General features: G+C 48.9%; 2 protein-coding genes across 2 annotated transcripts in view; one reads left to right on the top strand and one right to left on the bottom strand.

Annotated features, from left to right (window-relative positions):
- LOC144767541 (uncharacterized) overlaps window positions 1-10,213 on the bottom strand; it is a 38,668-nt gene extending 28,455 nt beyond the window's left edge. The window contains exons 1-2 of the mRNA XM_078650963.1: window positions 10,091-10,213; window positions 1,974-3,413 (exon numbers count right to left, since the gene is read on the bottom strand). Coding sequence (XP_078507089.1) covers window positions 1,974-3,381 — 1,408 coding nt within the window. The 5' untranslated portion in view covers window positions 3,382-3,413; window positions 10,091-10,213. The remainder of the gene's footprint in view (window positions 1-1,973; window positions 3,414-10,090) is intronic.
- A 278-nt stretch (window positions 10,214-10,491) lies between these two features.
- Window positions 10,492-24,770, top strand: part of LOC144826818 (uncharacterized) — a 213,502-nt gene continuing 199,223 nt past the window's right edge. The window contains exon 1 of the mRNA XM_078685379.1: window positions 10,492-10,800. The gene's annotated coding sequence lies outside the window, so the exon portion shown is untranslated. The remainder of the gene's footprint in view (window positions 10,801-24,770) is intronic.

Genomic DNA, 24,770 nt, shown 5'->3' with positions numbered 1-24,770 from the left:
AAAAGTATAGAAAGACATTGGATGAAGATTCTATTTTATTGAAAGTGATTCATTTCATGAGGAAAGAATGGCTAAATGAAAACCGATTTGTTGTGTGAACTGCAGACCGATGACCAAGTTCATTCTGTCAGAGGGGAGCCATGAAGGACATTTAGGTGTGATATCTAACGACTGACAATGCAATACTGGTAGCCTGCCATGGACAGGGATGTGGAAAAACTCATTAGAGAGAGTTACCAGTTGTTTGCAAAATGATAAAAGGATGATATACAGAGTTCTGCTTATGACAGAAGTGGGTTTTCCTGTGGGGCAATGAATGTAATGATTTTTTAGGTGTTTCAGATGCTTCCTGTGCATCAAAATTTGACATTGTGCTTGTGGAGTACATGTCAAATTTGTTGAAAGTATGATTTGTACATGGAAGTGAGGGTTTTCTGTGTGAATTGGTTTCGGATAATGGTGTACAATTTGTCTTGAGGGAGATGAAGCAGTATTTGGATGGAACTTGATTCAAGATAAATGTGTTAGTCGTCATCACCCACAGAGTAATGGCCAAGCAGAGAGGATGAACAGATTGGTCAATCAGGGTTTTTTCATGGCCGGTATCAAAGTGGAAGATGCTGCAAGGGCTATGCTTTCAGCTTATCGCAACACACTGCATGGGACCATTTTGTGCCGAGAGGCGGAAATTTGCATGATTTGGTCCTAGTAATGTGCACTGAAATGTCTAAAGAGGGGCTGAGACACAATAGCTATATAAAGAAGGAAGAAAGATTAATTGGGCTTCAAAAGATACATATGATGTTGTAAAGCTATTGTTCGCACAGACATGATCACAGAGCCAATAATCTTATGCAATCATAGTACTCTGGAATTACTGAGAGAATCAGATGCCAAATCTCCACAGTAATTCCACATATCTCAGAGCAATCACTATTTACTTCACCCACCCTCCAGAAGAGTTTCTTTAAATGCTAATATTGCTGACTTAGAGGGAGGAAAAAGTGAGGGTAATGTAATAGGAGACATTATGGAGACACAGCTGAGGCCTTATAATGGGGCCCATATTAGATAAAATAAACATAAGATACTATATCACCCAATCCTGTATACTGTAATACAACTAACCCAGCTTGATATTCAGACCACCTTGTACTGTGCACCTAACCCTACAGACAAAACTTAATCTTGAAACTCCCTTGACCTTGTACGTTGTTCTACACGATGTAGTATGATATAATTCAGCCTGCCCTCTCTGACCTGCAGGCCCCCCAGTTCTATTTACATGTACCTACACACTTCCGAAAAAAGACAACTTCTTATTAAATGCTCTGGGGTGCTGCGGACCTTACCCCACCCATCCCACCACTACAGACCTGACTTACAGATCACTTGTCTTCTTCACACTGCTTTCCTCTCCTCCTAAGCGGCAGACCCTGCCTGCCCCAGAAATCCTCTTATATTCTGTGCACTCAAACATGACATAGATCCAGCTCGATCTCTAAAGTGCTTTAGTCTGCACCAGCAACAAAAAAGGGCAATGTTACTCTCAGTGAATAACACCTCACTTACATCTCACACTTAGGGGATGGTGAGTATCGCGGAGCTTGGAGTGAAATCACAGATTCTGCCACATAATTCCTCAGAGGTCCTGAGCCCGGAATGGGGCGTCTCATGCACAGACCAGATTTCAGGTAATTTTTCATGTGCAGAGTCCCAATTCTTAGCCTATCACTGAACGGGAAGGAGAAACTCCTTTGCAAAAATAAAGGCGATACCAGGTACATGACCGCTTCTAGTGTACTCAAGGTCCCGCCCCCAAAGATACCACTCCACACAACTCAGATTTGGCCCCCTGCAGATCTTACTAAAAATCTGGAAAGATCCACTTTGGAAATATTTTATGCTACATTCCCTCAGAACTGTACAAGTGAGTAGACATTCTGGATGTTAATTCAGTACGAACCAAATACCTGGGATGGCTTTGAGCAGCAATCCATCTGCGTCTGTATTTCCTCTCTCCAGTGGGTCTCTAGCGATAGCTCCATCAGTATCAGCAGCATTATGTGGCAGGAATGAGGAGGCTCCAGATGGGCCCTGCGCATCAGCACATGTTGGTTGTAAGTCAGAGTTCTCATCTCGGTTCTCAGGGCCCAGTGGTTCTTGCTTGTAGTTCTGATCGTATTCCTCAGGACTCGGTGGTTCTAGCTTGTAGTTCTGATTGTAGTCCTCAGGACTCGGTGGTTCTAGCTTGTAGTTCTGATCGTAGTCCTCAGCACTCAGTGGTTCTAGCTTATAGACGAGATCTGGACTGAGTGTCTCAAGGTGCATTGGTTCGGTCTTGCAGTTCTGATGCAATTCATGTGCATCAGAAAGAACCTGCAGGCATGTGTTGAGCTGCAAACTCTGGTCTTCTTGGAATGTAGGTTGTCTGCAGACGTTGTGCCGTTGACCCTCACCATCAAACCACAACAACTCTTGCGTCAGGTGTTCAATTGGTCCCTCCCCATCTGGGAGCACTGGTTGTCTGCAGGGGTTTCGCTGTGGCTCATGTCCCTCATGAAACAGTGGCTGCAGGCAGACGTTCTGTTGTGGGCCCCAACTATCTGCATACAATGGTTCCTTCTTCACGTGCTCCTCTTGTTCGTGTTCCTCTGGTTCTCGTTGTATGCACTGGTCCAGCTGTGGTTCCTGCCCATCATCAAACACTGGTGGAAGACGAAGGCTTGGCTCACCTGGGATGACTTGAACATCTGGAGGAGGGCACCTGGAGACAGTACCATCCTGCCGTGATCCAGGGCCAGCCGGAGACAGTGGTTGGAGGCACTGGCTCTGCTGTGGTTCATGCCTATGAGGAGACAGAGGTTGGAGGCACTGGCTCTGCTGAGGTTCATGCCCACGAGGAGACAGAGGTTGAAGACACTGATTCGGCTGTGGATCACGACCAGGTGAAGATGTAGATTGAAGGCATGGGTTCACCTCCTTGGCCCTGAGTGAAAGATTGATTGGAGGGGACCTGCTGAGAGGACAATCTCTAACCACCACCGGACTGACCCTCTCCAAAGACACTGCCCCATTTTCAAGGTGATCTAGACCCTTTGCTATCCAGATTTGCTCCATAAGCCCAGCGACTCTTGACGGCACGTCCTCTAGGCTATTCTGCAAGTTGTCCAGTTTGGCTTCTAACTGCTCCAACATAGATAAAAGGATCATGTTAGGCAGGTTCCCCGATAGCGGTTCCATCTCACAGTCCCTCTGAGCATCAGTTTGGGATCTTGAAGAAGGCACATTATGGATAGGAGAAGAAGGGAGTGTGGCTCTTACAGGTTCAGGTGAACACTGCACTTCTCCTATTTGTCTTGGAACCTGCCTTTTCTCCATTCTGAAATTCTGATGTTCAAGTCCTCAGGTGTCTGTGAAGGGGAAGAAAATAGAAAAGACAACACATTATCACAGGACAATTAGGTCAAAATACTCCTTCCTGTCTCATCACACGTTGTTTAAGCTTAAAAAAAAGTATTCAGTCCAGCTAATGGCTCGAAAGAACTAAATTGTCTCAAGAGCTGGAGAGGATCTACTCTGCTCAAGGTCAGCCTGTCCTCGAGGACATCAGGAGTTACCCTGCTACACATCTAAACCCCGCTCAGTGCTGCCCTCATGTGATATGGTGAGATTTCATGCAGGTCCGCCCTAACTGCCAGAGAGGATTCCCTATCCAGAGCTGATCTGTTAAGCTTCAAAATCTATAAGTATGACCTCATCAAACTTAACCCTATAATTTAACGGACTTATTAGGTTTTTGTAATTCTTTATTTTAATTAAAATTTGGTAATCATTACCATAATAGATATTCTCTATGAAATTGAACATTAAGGAATAATAGATTTAAAGTCCCAGATAAAAATACAAATTTGCTTGTCAGAAGCTGGGGTCTGCCCCTAAGATGAATCAATTAAAGCCACACAGGAAATACCTAGATCCATAAAGAAAGAAGAGGCACTCACGTTTTTGGTGAGAAACATTCTATTCTCAGTTTGTACCTAATTTTCTTGTGCCATGAGAGCCCTGCTGAGGAAGGGTGCACACTACGTGAGAAGAATTTGCAGGAGTTAAGGAGAGTCTTGTGAATGCTCACAGTCTGAATAGTTTTGTCTCATAGTGTTGTTATGGACGCCAGAGACAAGGGCCTAGGAGTGGAACTGAAACAGCGGCATGATCGGAAAGCAAGTCATGATTGCCTTTGCATCTAGGGCTTTGCCAGAAGGAGGCCTTGGCCATGCTTTGGGCTCTCAAAATAAACATTCTTGTGGAGTGTAGGAAACTGTAAGTAGAGGATGTTCGACTAGTCCAAAACTGGACCCAATCTATGCAGCTGCTACAAGGTTCCTGCTTTCTAGTGTCAAATAAGGGGCAATCTCTTTCTGGCGTTTAATATGATACATGCACAATGACACGACTCACAGACCTTGCCAGACCGAGAAACCACTGTTGATCTTTACTTACAAGCTCTACATATTTTGAGCAAAGAGTGGAAGAGCGCCCATCTCCGAAGGCTAGTAGGCATCAAGCCATTAGTCATTATAACAATTAATAAGCAGAACTTTTGTCTTCACAGCGTTTCACTTTAGTTTATTGCAACCCAGCCTCTGCTATAGACAGGCATTGTTTGGTGGAATGTGCGGCGAGAAGAGAGTTAACTGTCTAAACACAGCAAGATCTGGGTGTCTTCAGAACACATAAATGCTCTAACACCTTTCTCAAGTAAAGCTTCAGCAAGCAGGATTACATAGCTGGTGAACAAATGGGGCGAGATTGAGGACCCACGAGTCACTCTGAAATTGCATGCAATATGTTGGACGAAAAGTTGCCCAATCTGGCGATACATGTTCAGCCTGTAAAGAATGATATGAACCTCTTTAGCGCCTAGCACCCGATGCCCAAAGCCTCAACATGGTTCACCAAGATGGAGTACTCAACTGTGGGACGACAGCAGAGAGATCTAATGAGAACAAAGCGTTGGCTCCGGCTCCCATTTCAGCTCATCCATAATCAGTAGAGGCAATGTCTTTGTATTGTGTGATGGCCAAAATCATGCCCTAGTGTCCTTGAGAAAGTGGTTTTGCTTCAAACCTTTAAACCAGGTAAGAGCAAAAGAAAGTAACGATATTGGTAATAACTATTTTAAACCATGGAATCTGCTCCTAGCTTCCAGAACAAGGGATTCGCAGTGGTGTCTTTAAGAGGGGCAGGAACCATACCATTAACAACTAAGTGGGGAGTAATGGCAGAGGTACTGGACCAACTTAGAGGTTCAGATGTTTGAAATTTGTTACAGGATTGACGTTGTTCAGCTAACCAGATCTAGCCACCTCAAAAGGAAGTTGGAGAAGTCTCAGGGTATAAAGTGGAGAGCTCCCTGTGTCAAATAATACTAGGTGCTGAAGTGGTCTCTACCGGGGAAAGGTACGTGAAGCAATCTCCCCATTAAGGTTTTAATTTTGTTGTGTCGCACAGTTGGTGCAACAGTGTGAGAGTGAATTATAAATTGAAAGTTTCTGTGAAGCTGACATACAAAGGGACACAGATGAGTTGGATAACTAGATGAAGTCATTGTAGGAGGCAACAAACAAACAGATTCTCTGAGCAAGAGCCATAACCCCGCCACATAATTTAATTGGGGAAAATAAATATAATATTTCAGTAAAGGAGGAGGACGTAGAGAAGAGGTCATGAAGGAATAACATCAGGATCGAGGAGTATATATGCGTGAAGCAGGGGAAGAAAAGTAAACAGATTAGAGAAATGTTGCATACAATCCTCGACCAGAGATGAAAAGGCTTTGGAATGACGAGGCTATGACACTATGAACGTTTGGAGACAGCTGCTTATCACCTCCTCTCTCCCCCCTGGACTCACCTCCCCTCTACACCCCTGGACTCACCTCCTCTCTACACCCCTGAACTCACCTCCCCCCTCCCCCCTGGACTCACCTCCCCTCTACACCCCTGGACTCACCTCCCCTCTTCACCCCTGGACTCACCTCCCCTCTTCACCCCTGAACTCACCTCCCCTCAATACCCTTGGACTTACCTCCCCTCTACACCCCTGGACTCACCTCCTCTCTACACCCCTGGACTCACCTCCTCTCTACACCCCTGGACTCACCTCCTCTCTACACCCCTGGACTCACCTCCTCTCTCCCCCCTGGACTCACCTCCCCTCTACACCCCTGGACTCACCTCCTCTCTACACCCCTGAACTCACCTCCCCCCTCCCCCCTGGACTCACCTCCCCTCTACACCCCTGGACTCACCTCCCCTCTTCACCCCTGGACTCACCTCCCCTCTTCACCCCTGAACTCACCTCCCCTCAATACCCTTGGACTTACCTCCCCTCTACACCCCTGGACTCACCTCCTCTCTACACCCCTGGACTCACCTCCTCTCTACACCCCTGGACTCACCTCCTCTCTACACCCCTGGACTCACCTCCCCTCTACACCCCTGGACTCACCTCTTCTCTACAACCCTGGACTCACCTCCCCTCTACACCCCCGGACTCACCTCCTCTCTACACCCCTGGACTCACCTCCACTCTACACCCCTGGACTCACTCCCCTCTACACCCCTGGACTCACCTCCTCTCTACACCCCTGGACTCACCTCCTCTTTAAACCCCTGGACTCACCTCCTCTTTAAACCCCTGGACTCACCTCCCCCCCTGGACTCACCTCCCCTCTACACCCCTGGGCTCACGTGCCCTCTATAGTTAAACATGCAAGTACATTTTGTAAGTGGTGGATATGTTAGTCAGTTATTTGGATTCAGAAGGATAGTAGAAGGATAGAGGAGGAAAAAAGGCTTGTGTTTATATAGCGCTTGTTACCCCTGATGAGGTGTTGAAGCACGCTACTACGGAAGCCCATAAAGGACTAGTGGTGAATTAATATGGTGAAATGTGAAAGTAATCTGAGTGGTGGATATTAGTCAGTTATTTGGAGCGAGGGGAAGAAAGGTTTGTATTCATATAGCACTTGTTACCCCTGATGGGTTTAACGCATTGGAGCCAGAACCATCACTGAACTTTTAACTGTGTCCCTGAGGACTCACATTGATACTAGACAAGGTGTGTCTTGGCTGTACAGCACTACACAATTCACACAAGTGTGGGTATGGTCTTGGGTCCTCCGCCAATGATTAGCATTGTGCTGCTCTGATGTCAGCGCGCTCATTTCTCACCGGACTGTCTGGCCACTGTGATAGGTGCACGCCACGTCCTCATCGTGGTCGGCGCACGTCCAAGCCAGAAAAAGCGCACACACGCTTAATAGCAGCCCAAAAATGAGCCCCCCGCCAGGCATTGGTTTTTCCCGCACAATTGGAAAAAATGTCGGCCAATCTGGCAACACTATCTGTAACTCTTGAATAGAGTCACTTCCGGGTGACCGGAGGCAGCTCCGCGCGGAGGATGTTTAAAGCCTATTTGTTTTCTGAAAGTAACATTACACCGACACAGTCCTTCTTCCAGGTCAATCGCGGCAGAGTCAGCACCAGCAGCGGAAGCCGGAGGGAGCATTTGTCTCAGGACAACATTACCCCACCCACTCCCTCTCACAATATCTGCTTCCTGGTCAGCGGTGGCAGAGTCTCCTCTAGTACCGGATCCTGCTGAGCTCCTCAGGACTGCAGGTAGAACAGTGTCCGGGTCAGCGGGGGTGGAGTCATCACCAGCAGTGGAGCCCAGCCTCGCCCCCTCTCTTCCTGTGAGCCATGGCTGCAGGCACCTTCACTTTCAGCCGAGGTAAGTGAGCCTCTCACAACCATCTGCAACCTAAGGAGTGTGAATGCAGCCTGAGGTGTACTGACCTCACACCATCATCAGGGAATGCAGGTGTACTGACCTCACACCATCATCAGGGGGTGCAGGGGTAAGGTGTACTGACCTCACACCATCATCAGGGGATGCAGGTGTACTGACCTCACACCATCATCAGGGGATGCAGGTGTACTGACCTCACACCATCATCAGGGGGTGCAGGTGTACTGACCTCACACCATCATCAGGGGGTGCAGGTGTACTGACCTCACACCATCATCAGGGGGTGCAGGGGGCAGGTTTACTGAACTTGCAGAATATAAAGGCAAAACTGCACATGCAAAGCTCTTTTAATAGGCAAATAATAAAAATAGTTTTTAGATGTATCCCTTCACTGTTCTCTGTTTCCACACAGGATTGCATCCTTCCTGTGTAGGAACAGGCCTGGTTATGGGACTCTGCATGAGACAAGGAGGCCAGTAGCTCTCACCCTTCCTTGTTCGTCGCCATTCCAGGCTGAGGAACTGGAAATAGCGCTATTCATGGGAGGAATTACTGGCCGGAATCACACTTAATAGTCAGATACAAGTGATGTGGTGTTCATTGAGAATAGCAGACATGCACAGTCCAGAGAGGGAACTGTGTTTACAGTTGCACAGTTACATTGGGTAAGATGCCATCATCTCCAGTTCCTGATAGAAAAATCCTAGTCTGAATTAAGCCTCAATAGTAGGGCCGACCAGGAATTTTGTTGCCACTGCAGGGTTCTCCAGGAGTGCACACCACCTCATGGTAGACAGATACACAAAGTGATTGGTTATGTGTCACTTGTGAGTTCACCCTCCCAACCTCTAGCTCAGTAAAGAGAGTTAATTGTTTTATGGGCAGACAAAAGTAGCCATGATCTCCCTACAGCAGCATCCTGCCTTCAGCAAACTCACTGTGTAAAATGTCATCGCATCATCACACGTAACATACTGAGTTGGGGTTTGCACACCCGTAGTGTGACTGATGGATTGTGGTTCCAACCATAACTTGCAAATTTCAGGAGTTTTGTTCGGCTTTAAGTCTTAACCATATATGCATTTTACCCTTGTTTTTAAGTGAGTTTCTGATTTTTTTAAAGACCCAGTCAGGTGTTTTAACAGAGGCAACTATAACTTCACTTTAACCATATTCAGTGGAAATATATTAGGGATAAAGTACCCCCTGCTGCACCTTCTAAGGATATTGCAAGTCTACAAAGTGTTCCATAACCATATATTGGAACGAGAAAGGCAGAGTTCCTTTATAAGGTTAGGAAACTCTGTGGTGACTTGCAATATTCTTATAATATGCACCAGGTGGTACTTTATCCCGTATAATACATAGGCACACCATCACCTTTCCCACAAACCTTGATTGCGTAGCTCCTTCATATGCAACAGCTAACATGTTTGCAAACATGAAGAATGAACATAAAACCTCCTCTGCCCCTCGCTGCCCCTCTGCCCCACGACCCCCTCTCTGCCCCTCGCCCCCCTCCCTCTGCCCCTCGCCCCCCTCTCTGCCCCGCGCCCACTCCCTCTGCCCTTCGCCCCGCTCCTCCCCCTCCTCTGCCCCTCACCCCCCTCGCTGCCCCTCTGCCCCTCGCCCCATTTCACCCCGTTGCCCTCCTCTCTGCCCCTCGCCCCCTCCCTCTGCCCCTCGCCCCCCCTCGTTGCCGCTCGCCGCCTCTCTGCCCCCCAACCCCCCCTCTCTGCCCCCCAACCCCCCTCTCTGCCCCTCACCCCCCTCTTACCCCCTCTCACCCGCTCCCCCTCCTCTCCCCCTCCTCCTCCAATCCCCTGACTCACCCTCTCTCTCACCCCCCCTCTGCCCCCCTCATCCCTCCTCCCCCTCACTGCCCCTCGCCCCCCTCTCTGGCCCTCGCCCCCTCTCAGTCTCTCACTCTCTCTTCCCCCCTTCCCCTCCTCTCCACCCCGCCCCCTTTTGCTCTTCCTCGCCCCCCTCTCTGCCCCTCGCCCCCTCTCACCCCCTCGCCCCCTCTCACCCACTCCCCCTCCCCCTCCCCCTCCTCCTCTCCCCCTCCTCTTCCTCCCCCTCCCCTCCCCTCCCCTCCCTCCCTCACTCCCCCACTCTCCTCCCCCTCACTCCCCCACTCTCCTCCCCCCTCCTCCTCCACTCTCCTCCCCCACTCTCCTCCCCCTCCTCTCCCCCCCCCTCTCCTCCTCCCCCCCCTCTCCTCCCCCTCTCTCCACCCCCCCCCTCCTCCTCCTCCTCCTCTCAGTCTCACCCTCTCTCAGGGTCTCTTCTCTTCTGCTTTCCTTCACTGTTGGAAACAAATGCAAGGTTTCACTTCCGGGTCACCGGGGGCAGAAGCAGCGGAGCCGATGGAGCTCTCCTCGGACCTGACAGGGGAACAGTGTCCGGGTCACCGGGGGCAGCGTCAGTACCAGCAGCAGAGGCGGAATGAAGCCTCGCTCTCAGTAATGTCTGCTTCCGGGTCAGCGTGGGCAGAGTCAGCAGCAGTACCGGATGTTGCCGAGCTCTCCTCGGGCTTGAGAGTGTGATAGTGTCCGGGTCACGGGGGCAGAGTCAGCACCAGCAGCGAGCCCCAGCCTCCTGCAGAGGAGAGGAGCCCTGAGGGTCTGTCTGTCTGTACAGTGGGAGGAGGAGCCCTGAGGGCCTGTCTGTCTGTCTGTCCAGAGGAAGGAGAAGCCCTGAGGGTCTGTCTGTCTGTCTGTTCAGTGGAAGGAGGAGCCCTGAGGGTCTGTCTGTCTGTCTGTCCAGGGGAAGGAGGAGCCCTGAGGGTCTGTCTGTCTGTCTGTCCAGTGGAAGGAAGAGCCCCGAGGGTCTGTCTGTATGTCCAGTGGAAGGAGGAGCCCTGAGGGTCTGTCCGTCTGTCCAGTGGAAGGAGGAGCCCTGAGGGTCTGTCTGTCTGTCCAGTGGAAGGAGGAGCCCTGGCTGTAGTTACCTTCAGTTTCAATCGTAGACACAGCAGGGGTAAGTGAGTCTCTCACAACCATCGGCAACCTAAGAGGTGTAAATACAGCCTGGGGGTGTACTGACCTCACACCATCATCAGGGGGGAGGGGACAGGTGTACTGACCTCACACCATCATCAGGAGTGCAGGGGGCAGGTGTACTGACCTCACACCATCATCAGGAAGGCAGGGGGCAGGTGTACTGACCTCACACCATCATCAGGGGGTGCAGGGGGCAGGTGTACTGACCTCACACCATCATCAGGGGGGAGGGGGCAGGTGTACTGACCTCACACCATCATCAGGAGTGCAGGGGGCAGGTGTACTGACCTCACAGCATCATCAGGGGGGAGGGGGCAGGTGTACAGACCTCACACCATCATCAGGAGTGCAGGGGGCAGGTGTACTGACCTCACACCATCATCAGGAGTGCAGGGGGCAGGTGTACTGACCTCACAACATCATCAGGGGGTGCAGGGGGCAGGTGTACTGACCTCACACCATCATCAGGGGTGCAGGGGGCAGGTGTACTGACCCCACACCATCAGGAGGGGGCGCAGGGGGCAGGTTTACTGACCTCACACCATCATCAGGGGGGTGCAGGGGGTAGGTGTTCTGATCGTACACCACCATGAGGGGGCGCAGGGGGCAGGTGTAGTGACCTCACACCATCATCCGGGGGTCCAGGGGGCAGGTATACTGATCTCACACCATCATCCGGGGATGCAGAGGGAAAGTGTACTGACCTCACACCATCATCAGGGGGTGCAGGGGGCAGGTGTACTGACCTCACACCATCATCAGGGGGTGCAGGGGGCAAGTGTACTGACCTCACACCATCATCAGGGGGTGCAGGGGACAGGTGTACTGACCTCACACCATCATCAGGGGTGCAGGGGGAAGGTGTACAGACCTCACACCATCATCAGGGAATAGGGCAGGTGTACTGACCTCACACCATCATCAGGGGGTGCATGGGGAAGGTGTACTGACCTCACACCATCATCAGAGGATGCAGGTGTACTGACCTCACACCATCATCAGGGGGTGCAGGGGGCAGGTGTACTGACCTCACACCATCATCAGGGGTGAGAGGGGGCAGGTGTACGGACCTCACACCATCATCAGGGGGGAGGGGGGCAGGTGTACTGACCTCACACCATCATCAGGGGGTGCAGGTGTACTGACCTCACACCATCATCAGGGGTGCAGGGGGAAGTTGTACAGACCTCATACCATCATCAGGGGGCGCAGGGGGCAGGTGTACTGACCTCACACCATCATCAGGGGTGCAGGGGGTAGGTGTACTGACCTCACCCATCATCTGGGGGGGCAGGTGTACTGACCTCACATTATCATCAGGGGGTGCAGGGGGCAGGTGTACTGGCCTCACACCATCATCAGGGGATGCAGGGGGCAGGAGTACTGACCTCACACCATCATCAGGGGATGCAGGGGGCAGGAGTACTGACCTCACACCATCATCAGGGGGTGCAGGCCGCAGGTGTACTGACCTCACACCATCATCAGGGGGTGCAGGGGGCAGGTGTACTGACCTCACACCATCATCAGGTGGCGCAGGGGGCAGGTGTACTGAGCTCACACCATCATCAGGGGATGCAGCCTGCAGGTGTATGTGTAATGTTTAATTGTGAGACGACATGGCCCACTGTTATATATGAATCCCTTCATTTAGCCATGGCTCTTTAAAGAACAGTGCATTATGATATTTAAACACCCATATTAACAGTGTTTAGATCCAAGCTACATGTCCCAGAATGCTATGTATCCTTGCTGAAATTCAGGACTTGAGGTGTACTGTGCAAGGGGGTCCCTTTGTGACCTTGTTATAATACATCAAAGATTTAGTGTGGCCTCGATGTGTGTGATTAACTCCTTTATTTCCAGAAGGGGAAACAACCTTTACAACGCAACCATTACATTGCACTACACTTACAACGCAGGCATTGCATCGCAACATCCTTTACAACGCATGACACTACAACGCAGGCATTACAGCGCATGATACTACATCGCAATTCACTACTATGCAGGCATTACAACGCATACCATTGGAGTTAGAATAGTAATTTTTACCCCTACACTATCCAACACTTACCCTACTGTTGCACCCCCTGGAGTTAGAATAGTTATTTTTATCCCCATATTATTCAATACTTACCATAAATGCAATGTAATGGTATGCATTGTAATGGTTTGCTTTGTAAAGGTAGTATGCGATGTAATGGAATGCATTGTAAAGGTAGTGTTTTTAAAATACGATGTAGTGTCATGCGATGTAATGGAATGCGTTGTAGTGGATGTTGCGATGTAAAAACTGCGTTGTAAGTGCATGCGTTGTAAATGTATGCATTGTAACGTAAAACATTCGTCCAGAATGGTCCGTATGGAGTTGTCAGCAATAAGGAACCTCTGAGCTGACCTTTCAAAAAATAATTTTTTAACATGTGAATAAATCAACCATATTCTCTATAGATGCTGCACACATATCATTCAGTAAGCAAAAGAGTTCAATTCATATTGTTTATGTTTTTTCAAAGAAGATTTTCTTCTATTTGCCGTATATCATTCAAAAAATTTTTTTTTATAAACATATATTTTTTTTATACAATTCATATTTGTGATTGGTAGAAAAACAATTTATGACACAGTGATTACAAATCCAATAGCTTATATTCCCCCCAAAAAAGGACAATTATAAAACATTGTAAGACATTCTCTACAATAGCCAAACATTCTCAACTATCTCGCCATCCATTCAACTCATAAATTCCTACTCACATACTGTGCAAAAATTAAAAAACAACAACAAACAGACAATACAACTGAGATACAAGGACCAAGAGTGGCAGAGTTCAATGTTATCTGTATTGCATGTGTCCCATATATTTTTGTCCTCTGGATTAATCTTAATATTTCCTTGGTCCTCCTAGGTGAGGTTCTCAGGTGTGAGAGGCCTATGTACGTTTCGGTGTACAGTGATTTATACCACCTTCGTCAGGGCCGACATAAACATGTAAATAGTCATAAAAGCTGGGGATCTTCATATCTGTAAACAATTAAATGGAAGAAATCAATGCGTGAGCTGCATCTAAATGTGGGTAGCAACTCCATTTTAAATAAACCTCTAAGTAGGTGTGCTCGAAATAACGAAGGTGACCCAGCGCGAGGTACTCAACCAGTATCTCAGTATGAAAATTTTATAAGATAGGCGTGAAACAAAGCTAGAAAGCTAGTGACAAAGATTTAGTGAGGCAGGCAAAGATTAAGACAAGAATACATAGTGATCACCCAAAAAGTGCCGTAATTTTTTGACGTGTGTAAACCTATCACCAAGATGAAAGCTAAAATGGTAGGCATCAATCAGTACCTATATAGCAGGCACCATGGGCTCAAAGACTGTGCTACCTCTTCTAGGGTCCAAGTCACAGCTATGAGGAAGGCAATTCGATAGGGTAAGATATCTGACTTGAAGTAGTTTAACTGGATTGGTGCAAGGTTAGCGCTACCACTAAAATGGGATGGAAATCTAAGAGACCTACATACATTTTTAGAAGGAATGTTTATACATCCTTCCTAGGGCTATTTCGTGAGTTCATTATATTCTGTTGGTGAGCCAGGTGATTTACCATTCCTGAAAAAATAAATTAATTAACATGATTGGAAAAGACCTATTTATTTTGATAAACTCGTAAAAACCAGAAATGGGAAGGGAATCTTTACCAAAAGTATTCCACTGGAAGAGTGGAATTCCACCTGTTGCCTGTAATGCTGGGGTGTCTGTCTTGAGATGGCGCCTCCTGAAATAAATGACAGAGCAGAGAGAATACCGTGACTGCTCTGTTTGGTCTCTGTACGGACTAGTCATGCATGAAGACTTCACTATTGCTGCTCCCAAATTGTTGGCAGAATGACTTACGTGAAGTTTTCAAACTAAGTGAAAATAATAAGTGAACATGTGTCATAGCCAGCAAAATAGCTGGAGGCCATCTGTTTTGTTTAAAAATCGAGCTAGCATTCTGTCAAATAATAGCCAATAATGGCATGAAAGTAAACAAAGGACTGCCACTCTTCAATTGCAATATTCTCTGTTCAGCAGACTTCTGTGCAGGCTCTTCTGCTCCCCGGCGCTGCACTGCAGACTCACTTGCCAGCAGAGCTGACTCAGATCTGTCTCTCTGGCTCTGAGAGTCAGTGAGGTGCTACAATGATACAATCTCTGCGACTGCCCTGGATAATGACCAGTCCTGGCGCCCCTGTCAATCACTACAGTGAATCACTCTGTCAAAAACTCGCGGGCCTACTGGCCCCTCACAGTTCAGCAGAGGTTGCTACGCCGTGGGGGGATTATAATGATCGGATGTGACCTCATCACGTCCGCCTGCATAAGAAGTTAGGTCCCTGGTCGTTAGCGCTACAGGGGACTCGAGAGAGACAGTCAGTGACTAGTCTGATTGCCCGCTGCCTCAGCCTGCGCATACTTTTAGAGGCCGGGCAGGGAGGAAACCGTAACAGCATCATCATCGACTCACCTGCAGCAGCATCATCGACTCACCTGCAGCAGCATCATCGACCCACCTGCAGTAGCATCATCGACTCACCTGCAGCAGCATCATCGACTCACCTGCAGCAGCATCATCGACTCACCTGCAGCAGCATCATCGACCCACCTGCAGCAGCATCATCGACCCACCTGCAGCAGCATCATCGACTCACCTGCAGCAGCATCATCGACTCACCTGCAGCAGCATCATCGACCCACCTGCAGTAGCATCATCGACTCACCTGCAGCAGCATCATTGACTCACCTGCGGCAGCATCATCGACTCACCTGCGGCAGCATCATCGACCCACCTGCAGTAGCATCATCGACTCACCTGCAGCAGCATCATCGACTCACCTGCAGCAGCATCATCGACCCACCTGCAGCAGCATCATTGACTCACCTACAGCAGCATCATCGACTCACCTGCAGCAGCATATATTATATTAAACCATTTATAAAGCGCCTGGTTACTCAAAGACAGTGTCCCCGCGCTGAAACTGCAAGGAAGCTCAAAGGAAGGAGCACAGTGAGGCAAACATGGGCCAGGGAAGGGAATATGACCTAAGTGCGAGGAAAGAGAAAAGTTTTAAGTTTTCCCCGGAACCTCATAGCGGAGGGTTCAATACGTAGCTCCAAGGGGAGCTCGTTCCAGCATTTGGCAGCCAGATAACTGAACGAGCAGCCACCCATCCTGGCTCTGGTGATTTTAGGGATTTTAAAGATCATTCTTCCAGAAGATCTCAAGTTCCTGGTGGGCCGATGTATTGTTAAAAGGCGCTGTAGGTATCCCGGATCAGTGCCCTGTGCTATTCGGTGGGCAAAGCATAAGGATTTGAATTTAATTCGTTCCTTAATGGGAAGCCAATGTAATTTGGACAACGCAGATTTCCCTGAAGCTCTGCGAGGAAGTTTAAGTACAAGGCGCGCAGCGGCATTCTGGGCACACTGGAGTTGGTGGAGTCCCTTTTTGCTCAAACCAAGTAGCAGGGCGTTCCCATAGTCCAGATGGGGAGTTACAAGCGCATGGACAATGGTCTTCCTGGAGTCCATAGGAAGGAGATCTAATACCTTTCGGAGGACTCTCAGTACGCTGAAGCACTTAACAGTGACTTTGTTGACATGAGGCATGTAGGAAAGATTTGAATCAAGTGTGATGCCCAAGTTACGCACCGAAACAACAGGGCAGGGCAAACTGCCTAATTCCGTAGGCCACCACATGTGGCACCATGCGGAAGCAGATTTTCCTACCACCTGCAGCTCAGTTTTGTCGCCATTAAGGCGGAGACAGTTGGTATTCATCCAAGCTGCCACGGAGGATAGGCAATTGGAGAAGTTGGTGGCATCTTCTCTGTGGTCGGGCGTAAGCTTGAACATCAATTGAGTGTCATCAGCGTAGCTAACAATGCCCACCCCATAGGTCTCGACTATACGAGCCAGGGGTTCCATATAGATATTAAATAAAGTCGGGCTCAGACTCGAGCCCTGAGGAACCCCGTGGCTCGTCTTCCTGAGAGATGACTTGAAGGGGGGGCAGTGCAGCTGAAAGTTCCTGTTGACCAAAAAGGACTCCATCCATGCAAGAGCGTGCCCCTTTACTCCCATATCAGATAGCCGAGACAGCAGCGTTGAGTGCAGCACGGTGTCAAAAGCTGCACTTAGATCTAAAAGTACCAACGCTGCTGTCTCTCCCTCATCCACTATGTGCCGAAGACTCTCAGTGGAAAAAAGTAGGGCTGACTCTGTAGAGTGTCCCGCTCTAAAGCCTGACTGTGAAGGGTGCAGGAGAGAATGTTCTTTCAGATAACTCATGAGCTGCCTATTCACTACTTTCTCCACGATCTTAGCACACAAAGGGAGGAGGGAAATAGGGCGAAGATTTTGAAACTGGGAGATATGGACGTTGGCTTTTTTTTTTTAGGGGAATGACTTGAGCAGTTTTCCAAGCATCTAATACCTGGCACTCTTGAAAGGAGAGTGATACAATGTGACTAATATAGTCGATTAATGTGGTCTCCAAGACTCCTTTACAGCGAGTCAGCGGACATACATCGCTGGGGGAGCCAGATTGTATGCTGTTTGCGATGTTAAGTAACTCTTGTTTCTCAGGAGTGATGAAACACGTGAGACCAGGAGTCCTCGTGTTACTGTTCTTAGTTGCTTCAAGTTTACTCAAACTGGCCTCATCCTTTATAAAAGTAGCATGGATTTTATCGATCTTGCTTACAAAAAAGTCAGCAATAGAGTCACACAGTTCTTTTGAGTAAGTATCTTGAGCTTCCAATCTAGTTGGGATCGTAAGTTGTTTGTAGATCGAAAAGAGTTCTTTGGTGGGGTTAGTTGCTAGATCTATTCTGCTTTTAAGATGGTAACTTTTTTCCGATCTCACCAATTTATGATAATTATTTAATTCTTTCTTATAGAGAAGTTTATCTTCAAGATTGTAGTGTTTTCTCCAGTTGCGCTCTAAAGTTTTGCATCTGGCTCTAGTAAGTATGAGTTTTTCTGAAAACCACGGAGCGGTTTTGGATTGTCTAACCGGGGGATTAGATGTCTCTCTTAGATGTTTTACTGCTCATCCAGAGCAGTAGTCAACCATTTTTCATAATTTAACCAAGCCTCCTGAAGGGAGTTGCTTTGCGGGGTTTTTTTTTTTTGAAGGATCTGTCTGAAAGTATCTTGATTAAACTTTTTCCAATTTCTTCTCATCAAAGAAGGAAGGTTAGAAAGTCTATTTTCAGTCAGGGTAATATCAACCAAAAAGGGAATGACAAAATGATCCGACCAAATTATTTTGACCGAGGGGAAGATCGTAATACCATCCCAATTTGCAAAGATGGGATCCAGGAGATGGCCATGTTGGTGTGATGGGGCGTCAGATTGTAGATTCAGCCCCAGTGAAGCCAGAGCTGTCGCCACCTCCTGTGCCTCCTTGCATTCCCTATCGTCAAAATGAAGGTTTAAGTCACCTAAAATGATAAACTTTTTATATCGGAGAACTGGCTGCATGATAAGGTCTAAAAGCTGACTATCAAATTGTCTAGCTGCTCCAGGCGGGCGGTATACCAGAAGACCATTAATGATATCTCTCGGTCCAAGTTTAATGGTGAATAGACCACTTTCACTATGGAGTAAAGTGGCTTTCACTAAGGTACAGTCTATCTCTGCCTTATGAATGAGTGCTATCCCTCCCCCTCTTTGCTTATGCCTATCTAAACGAAGAAGGCAGTAGCCGGGGGGGGGGGGGTAGCCTCCAGCACCTCTGGAGAAGATTCCTCGTCCAACCATGTCTCGGTTAAGAAGAGCACATCTGGATTATTAGTGATTAATCAATCGTATATTTCCAATTTGTGTTTTCTCAACGACCTACAGTTTAATAGTATCATATTGGATTCCGAAGTAACCTGTATGTTGCTCTTCAGGGATTGAAAAGTTTGGTCACAAAAACCGCAAGCTCCAGGTAATAGATCGGGTTGATAGCTGTGATCACAGCAGTTTGCCCCGCTGGAGCGTAGTGTAAGGAGCTCATGTTTAGTATATTGCATATTGTGCCTGACCGGTTCCGAAATATCGGGTGGCGTCTGGGGATTAACAGATGTCGCCCCTCGCCCCGGTCTGTCGCGGACGGGCGCAGACGGGCTGGACTCTGGCTTGAATCCGGCGCGCCCGCTGAATGCGTCCGCTGCGCGGAGCCATAGCCTATTATTTTTATACTGTTGCCTCTCGCCCCAAGGGAGGATAACCCTACCCAAGATGGCCGCCGCACTAACTCCGCCCATGTCCCAAGTCAAACAGCCCTGAAATCGGCCAGACCCTCTGGGGAGACATCGCTAAGTGGGGTGAGTGCCAACCAATGCAATTTTAAAATAAGGTTAAAAAGAAGCCTTCACCCGAAATCGGTGGAGACAGCAGCGTCGCGCAAAATTAGCGCGCTAGTGCAGGGGGGAAAGGACACAAAGGGCAATACACACAAAAGGAATTTAAAATAGGAGTAAGATAAAAGAATGACTGCCCGGCTCAAGCCTCAGGCAACTATTGCAGATTTCTCGCGAGTTTGTCCTTCGACTATTTTTATACTGTTGCCTCTCGCCCCAAGGGAGGATAACCCTCCCCAAGATGGCCACCGCACTAACTCCGCCCGTGTCCCAAGTCAAACAGCCCTGAAATCGGCCGGACCCTCTGGGGAGACAGCGCTAAGTGGGGTGAGTGCCAACCAATGCAATTTTAAAATAAGGTTAAAAAAAAGCCTTCACCCGAAATTGGTGGAGACAGCAGCGTCGCGCTAAATTAGCGCGCTAGTGCAGGGGGGAAAGGACACAAAGGGCAATACACACAAAAGGAATTTAAAATAGGAGTAAGATAAAAGAATGACTGCCCGGCTCAAGCCTCAGCATCATCGACTCACCTGCAGCAGTGACTCGCCCGTACCAGCAGCAGCATCGACTCACCTGCAGCAGCATCATCGACTCACCTGCAGCAGCATCATCGACTCACCTGCAGCAGCATCACCGACTCACCTGCAGCAGCATCATCGACTCACCTGCAGCAGCAACATCGATGCAACTGCAGCAGCATCATTGACCCACCTGCAGCAGCATCATCGACCCACCTGCAGCAGCATCATCGACTCACCTACAGCAGCATCATCGACTCACCTGCAGCAGCATCATCGACTCACCTGCAGCAGCATCATCGACTCACCAGCAGCAGCATCATCGACACACCTGCAGTAGTGACTCACCCGTACCAGCAGCATCATCGACTCACCTGCAGCAGCATCATCGACTCACCTGCAGCAGCATCATCGACTCACCTGCAGCAGTGACTCACCCGTACCAGCAGCATCATCGACCCACCTGCAGCAGGGACTCACCCGTACCAGCAGCATCATCGACCCACTGCAGCAGTGACTCACCCGTACCAGCAACATCATCGACTCACCTACAGCAGCATCATCGACTCACCTGCAGCAGCATCATCGACTCACCTGCAGCAGCATCATCGACTCACCTGCAGCAGTGACTCACCCGTAGCAGCAGCATCATCAACTCACCTGCAGCAGCATCATCGACTCACCTGCAGCAGCATCATCGACTCACCTGCAGCAGTGACTCACCCGTAGCAGCAGCATCATCGACTCACCCGTATCAGCAGCATCAACGCCTCACCTGCAGCAGTGACTCACCCGTAGCAGCAGCATCATCGACTCACCTGCAGCAGTGACTCACCTGTACCAGCAGCATCATCGACTCACCTGCAGCAGCATCATCGACTCACCTGCAGCAGTGACTCACCCATAGCAGCAGCATCATCAACTCACCCGTAGCAGCATCATCGACTCACCTGCAGCAGTGACTCACCCGTAGCAGCAGCATCATCGACTCACCTGCAGCAGCATCATCGACTCACCTGCAGCAGCATCATCGACTCACCTGCAGCAGCATCATCGACTCACCTGCAGCAGTGACTCACCCGTAGCAGCAGCATCATCAACTCACCCGTAGCAGCAACATCATCGACTCACCTGCAGCGGTGACTCACCCGTAGCGGCAGCATCATCGACTCACCTGCAGCAGTGACTCACTCGTAGCAGCAGCATCATCGACTCACCTGCAGCAGTGACTCACCCGTAGCAGCAGCATCATCGACTCACCTGCAGCAGCATCATCGACTCACCTGCAGCAGCATCATCGACTCACCTGCAGCAGTGACTCACCCGTAGCAGCAGCATCATCGACTCACCTGCAGCAGTGACTCGCCCGTAGCAGCAGCATCATCGACTCACCTGCAGCAGTGACTCACCCGTAGCAGCAGCATCATCGACTCACCTGCAGCAGTGACTCACTGACCTTCAGTCAGTCTCAGCAATGGGCCTGCGCATCAGGCAGATCGTGATCCTCCTCCAGATGATTGCGGGAGAGTCTGGAGACCCCGTCAGCAGGCGCGGTTCGTCCATTGGGGCGTGGGGGCGTAGCCCCCCCTGTCCGACGCCGCCCGCAGCTCCCTCATGACAATCATGTCAATGAATCAACATGACGTCAGACCGCCGGGCGGGCGTCATGTTGATTGATTGACATGATTGTACAGGCAGCAACACAAGTACGCATGCGTGGGGACGGAGGGTGAATTTTTACCCGTGCCCACGCATGCGCACTTGTGTTTTTGCGGCGTTGTGCATGCCCATCAGGAGCCCTAATGGGCGTGCTGCGGGCGAGAGGGTACCTGTGCCCCTGGCGCCAGGATTGGCCAGGGGCGCTGTGAGCCTGTGACGTGTGGGGAGCAGAGCCCAGAGGTGGCGCGGACCGGGACCGGCAGCAAGGTAAGAGTGTGTGTTTTTCTTTTATTATAAAGTGTTTGGTGCGAGCGTGCGTGTATGCATGAATGTTTGGTGGAGAGTGTTGTGAATGTATGTGTTTGTGTGTATGCGTGTGTGAATACATTTCTTTGAGTGTTGTGTATGTGGGTGGGGGGGGGGTCGCCACCGGCCTGAGTGGCCTGGGGCCCGCACTTGAAAATCGGTTTGCGCCCACCACTGTAAAATGTCACCAGCCGCCCCTGCCCGTCAGTGCGACTGTGAGACAGTCACATCGAGATAGAAGTAAGTCATAAATAGCCAGGCAGCCACTTCTTCAAAATGAGCTTTAAATTGTATTAATAGCGCCTGCACCCCGCCAGTGCTGCTAGTCTAATTCATTTCGGCGCCAGCGACGTTCATTCAGCACAGCTCAGTCACGCGGTGAATGTCTGCCAGTGTCTGTGTCTCCCGAGTCTCTCTTTCTCTCTTTTCCGTGTCCTCCCCGCCGTTTTCATCTATCCGCCTCTCCTGCATTGTCACTCCTCAAGCAAGGCCTCCCGACCCTGGGCCCTGGTTGTGTCATGGGCTGAGACAGCCCCCCATCCATTCCTCAACTCCTCTTGTTGGATACACAATATCCACAGTAGCCATGGTGTGTAATCCTTAAACAAAGGAAGCAGAGGTGGGGACGGGGGAGTAGCAGCTGGACTAATATGGTCAGGAAAAGCAGTGCCCAAGTGTGCCTGGAGAGAAGGGAGGATACGCTGACCTACTGAGGGCCGGGAGAAGGAGGGGGGACAGAAACTGCTGCAACTCAAGACGCCTGCAAATGATATTGGGACACAAGAAGGTGGTGAGTGTTTGTCTAGGATCACACAGCTCGGTCGTGATGGGAAGCGAGAATCACAATTAATTGGTTCTCCTGGTTCCGAGGTCAATACGAGGGCTATACTCAGTTACCTCACGTCACGTGGAGAAGTGTAGCTCAATGGTTAGAGCAGCAGACCCTGATGCAGAGGTCTAGCCCAGGACCAGGGTTCAATTCTCCGCCTCGGCGGGTCTTGGACTCAAAATTCCACGGACCTGATAATTCTCGCCTCGGTGCCTATTCCAATCATGGAGTCCCACTCTGCAACTCTGGGCAATAGCTTGATTAATCTCCACAACGGCCCCCACAACGCTAAGGATGCCTGGCCTCCACCTTGGGGGTGCCCAGGAGTGGACACCTCACAGGGAAAAGCCAGGATGGGTTCCATAGCGGTATTCGTACAAGCGCCTTGAGACCCTTGCAGGTGAGTAGTGCGCTATACAAGTATCAATTTACATATACATTTACTACTCCACACCTCAGTAGCTGTTCTCCATTAGACCCCCTATCTGTCTCCTGCAGTAGAGCCGTACTCTCGGCGACCCTGACATTCACCAGCGCTAGCGGTGGGTTCCTAAAAGAATCTCTGAGACCGACCCCGGGTTAGATTTTTCACTAATTAAGCCCTGGTTCTTGTGTACGGCCATTTGTGGAAAGGTGCATGTTGGAACGGTCTATCCATGCGTGACCTGCACTGAACGGTGCATGCTGAGGCCTGGCTATGAGAGGTGCTGTTTTTCATCGTGTGTTGCACCGAGCATTTTGGGATGGTTGATAAGGGCTGCCCCTTCCTGTAAGCTAAGGCATGGCTGTCTGATAGATAGGTGTGTTTGCAATTACTGATTAACAGAGACGTTGTTGTAAGGCTTGGGAAAAGTGTGTGGTGGTTAGCCAGGGCCCTACTTTCTAAGAGGCCCCCTTTTCTTAAGTATTGTGCTCAGCGCTGCAAGTTGGAGGACCGTTGTGTTGTGTTACACTATCAAATAGGTGATTGTTTGCTCAAATCACTTTCTTTTGTAGCCTCCTTGAGGCTGAATACATTTAATAATATAATGGACGGATGCGCAAAGCTCCAGTCTGGGGGACGGTATACCTCTCATTTTGAATGTATGATGTCTCGTGTGGGCAGGTAACATAATTACAAACCTTGCTTGTTGCATTTCAAAATTTGCACATTACAGTAACTAACAATTATAATTCTTTAAAATATGGAATATTTTTCCTGTGTTTAAATATTTCAACTCTACACAATCACTATTGCTTCATAAACCGTCTTGCTTCAGCAAATTTGCTTTGAAATGAATGATTTTCACAGTCTTTTTTTCACATTTTCTTGGGGGAAACCCCCACTCCCGAGGCTCACTTATGATAGTTGCGCTCACTCGCGACAACCTTTTCGCCCCACCACTTTCAAATGTCACCAGCCACCATTGGCCCACACACCCATCTTCTCATTCTTCTTTTCTTGTTCCTTGTCTTACTTTCCATCTCCTGTGTTTTTCCATCTTTTATTGACTTTTTTTTTTTTTTAGTATTTACAGGTCATTGTTTGTGAATATTCGAGTAGATCCAGTCTTTTGAATTAATGTATTATTTTGGAATCTCTTTTATTATTTCATCTTTGAATAATTCAAAATTTTCGAACATACGTGACAAGAATTTTCAATTCTATTAAGGACAAGGAGGCGAGGATTATGCTTTCTCATTTCTTTCATGAAATGCTCAGCAGCCAATAAAAAACAACCAAAAAAAACTACATTTCCCATGAACACCAGGGAATGACCATAGAGACTACAGTATAAAGGGTCCCAACATTAGTCCTTCTTCCTCTTTCTTTGTTGTGGAAACAGTTCAAGGTCAAAATAAAGTCCAATGTAGAATAATAAAATCAACTCCAAACACGCCGCAGAAATCCAAAGGATCTGGAAGCAGGCAGTAGAAGAACTCCCAGGAGAAAGATGAATTTCAGAAGGAAGTCGGCAAACACTACTTCGGGTCTGAACCTGAAAGGAATATAGAGCCGTAACATCCAAATAATGCAAGAGAGTCAAAAGCAATCCAGGGGGGGGAAAGAACAAGGAACAAATTTTACAATAGCATCAAATAGATTGCAGAATATAACAATGCAAATCAAAACAATGGGTGGGATAATCCTCGCCTCCTTGTCCTTAATAGAATTGAAAATTCTTGTCACGTATGTTCGCAAATTTTGAATTCTATGTCAGGACAGGAGGCTCTGATTATGCTTGTTTAAAGCTGGTT

This window comes from Lissotriton helveticus, chromosome 1_1 (genome assembly GCF_964261635.1).
Source record: "Lissotriton helveticus chromosome 1_1, aLisHel1.1, whole genome shotgun sequence".
NCBI classification, from domain to species: domain Eukaryota; kingdom Metazoa; phylum Chordata; class Amphibia; order Caudata; family Salamandridae; genus Lissotriton; species Lissotriton helveticus.
This window is presented reverse-complemented; position numbering and strand designations above follow the sequence as displayed.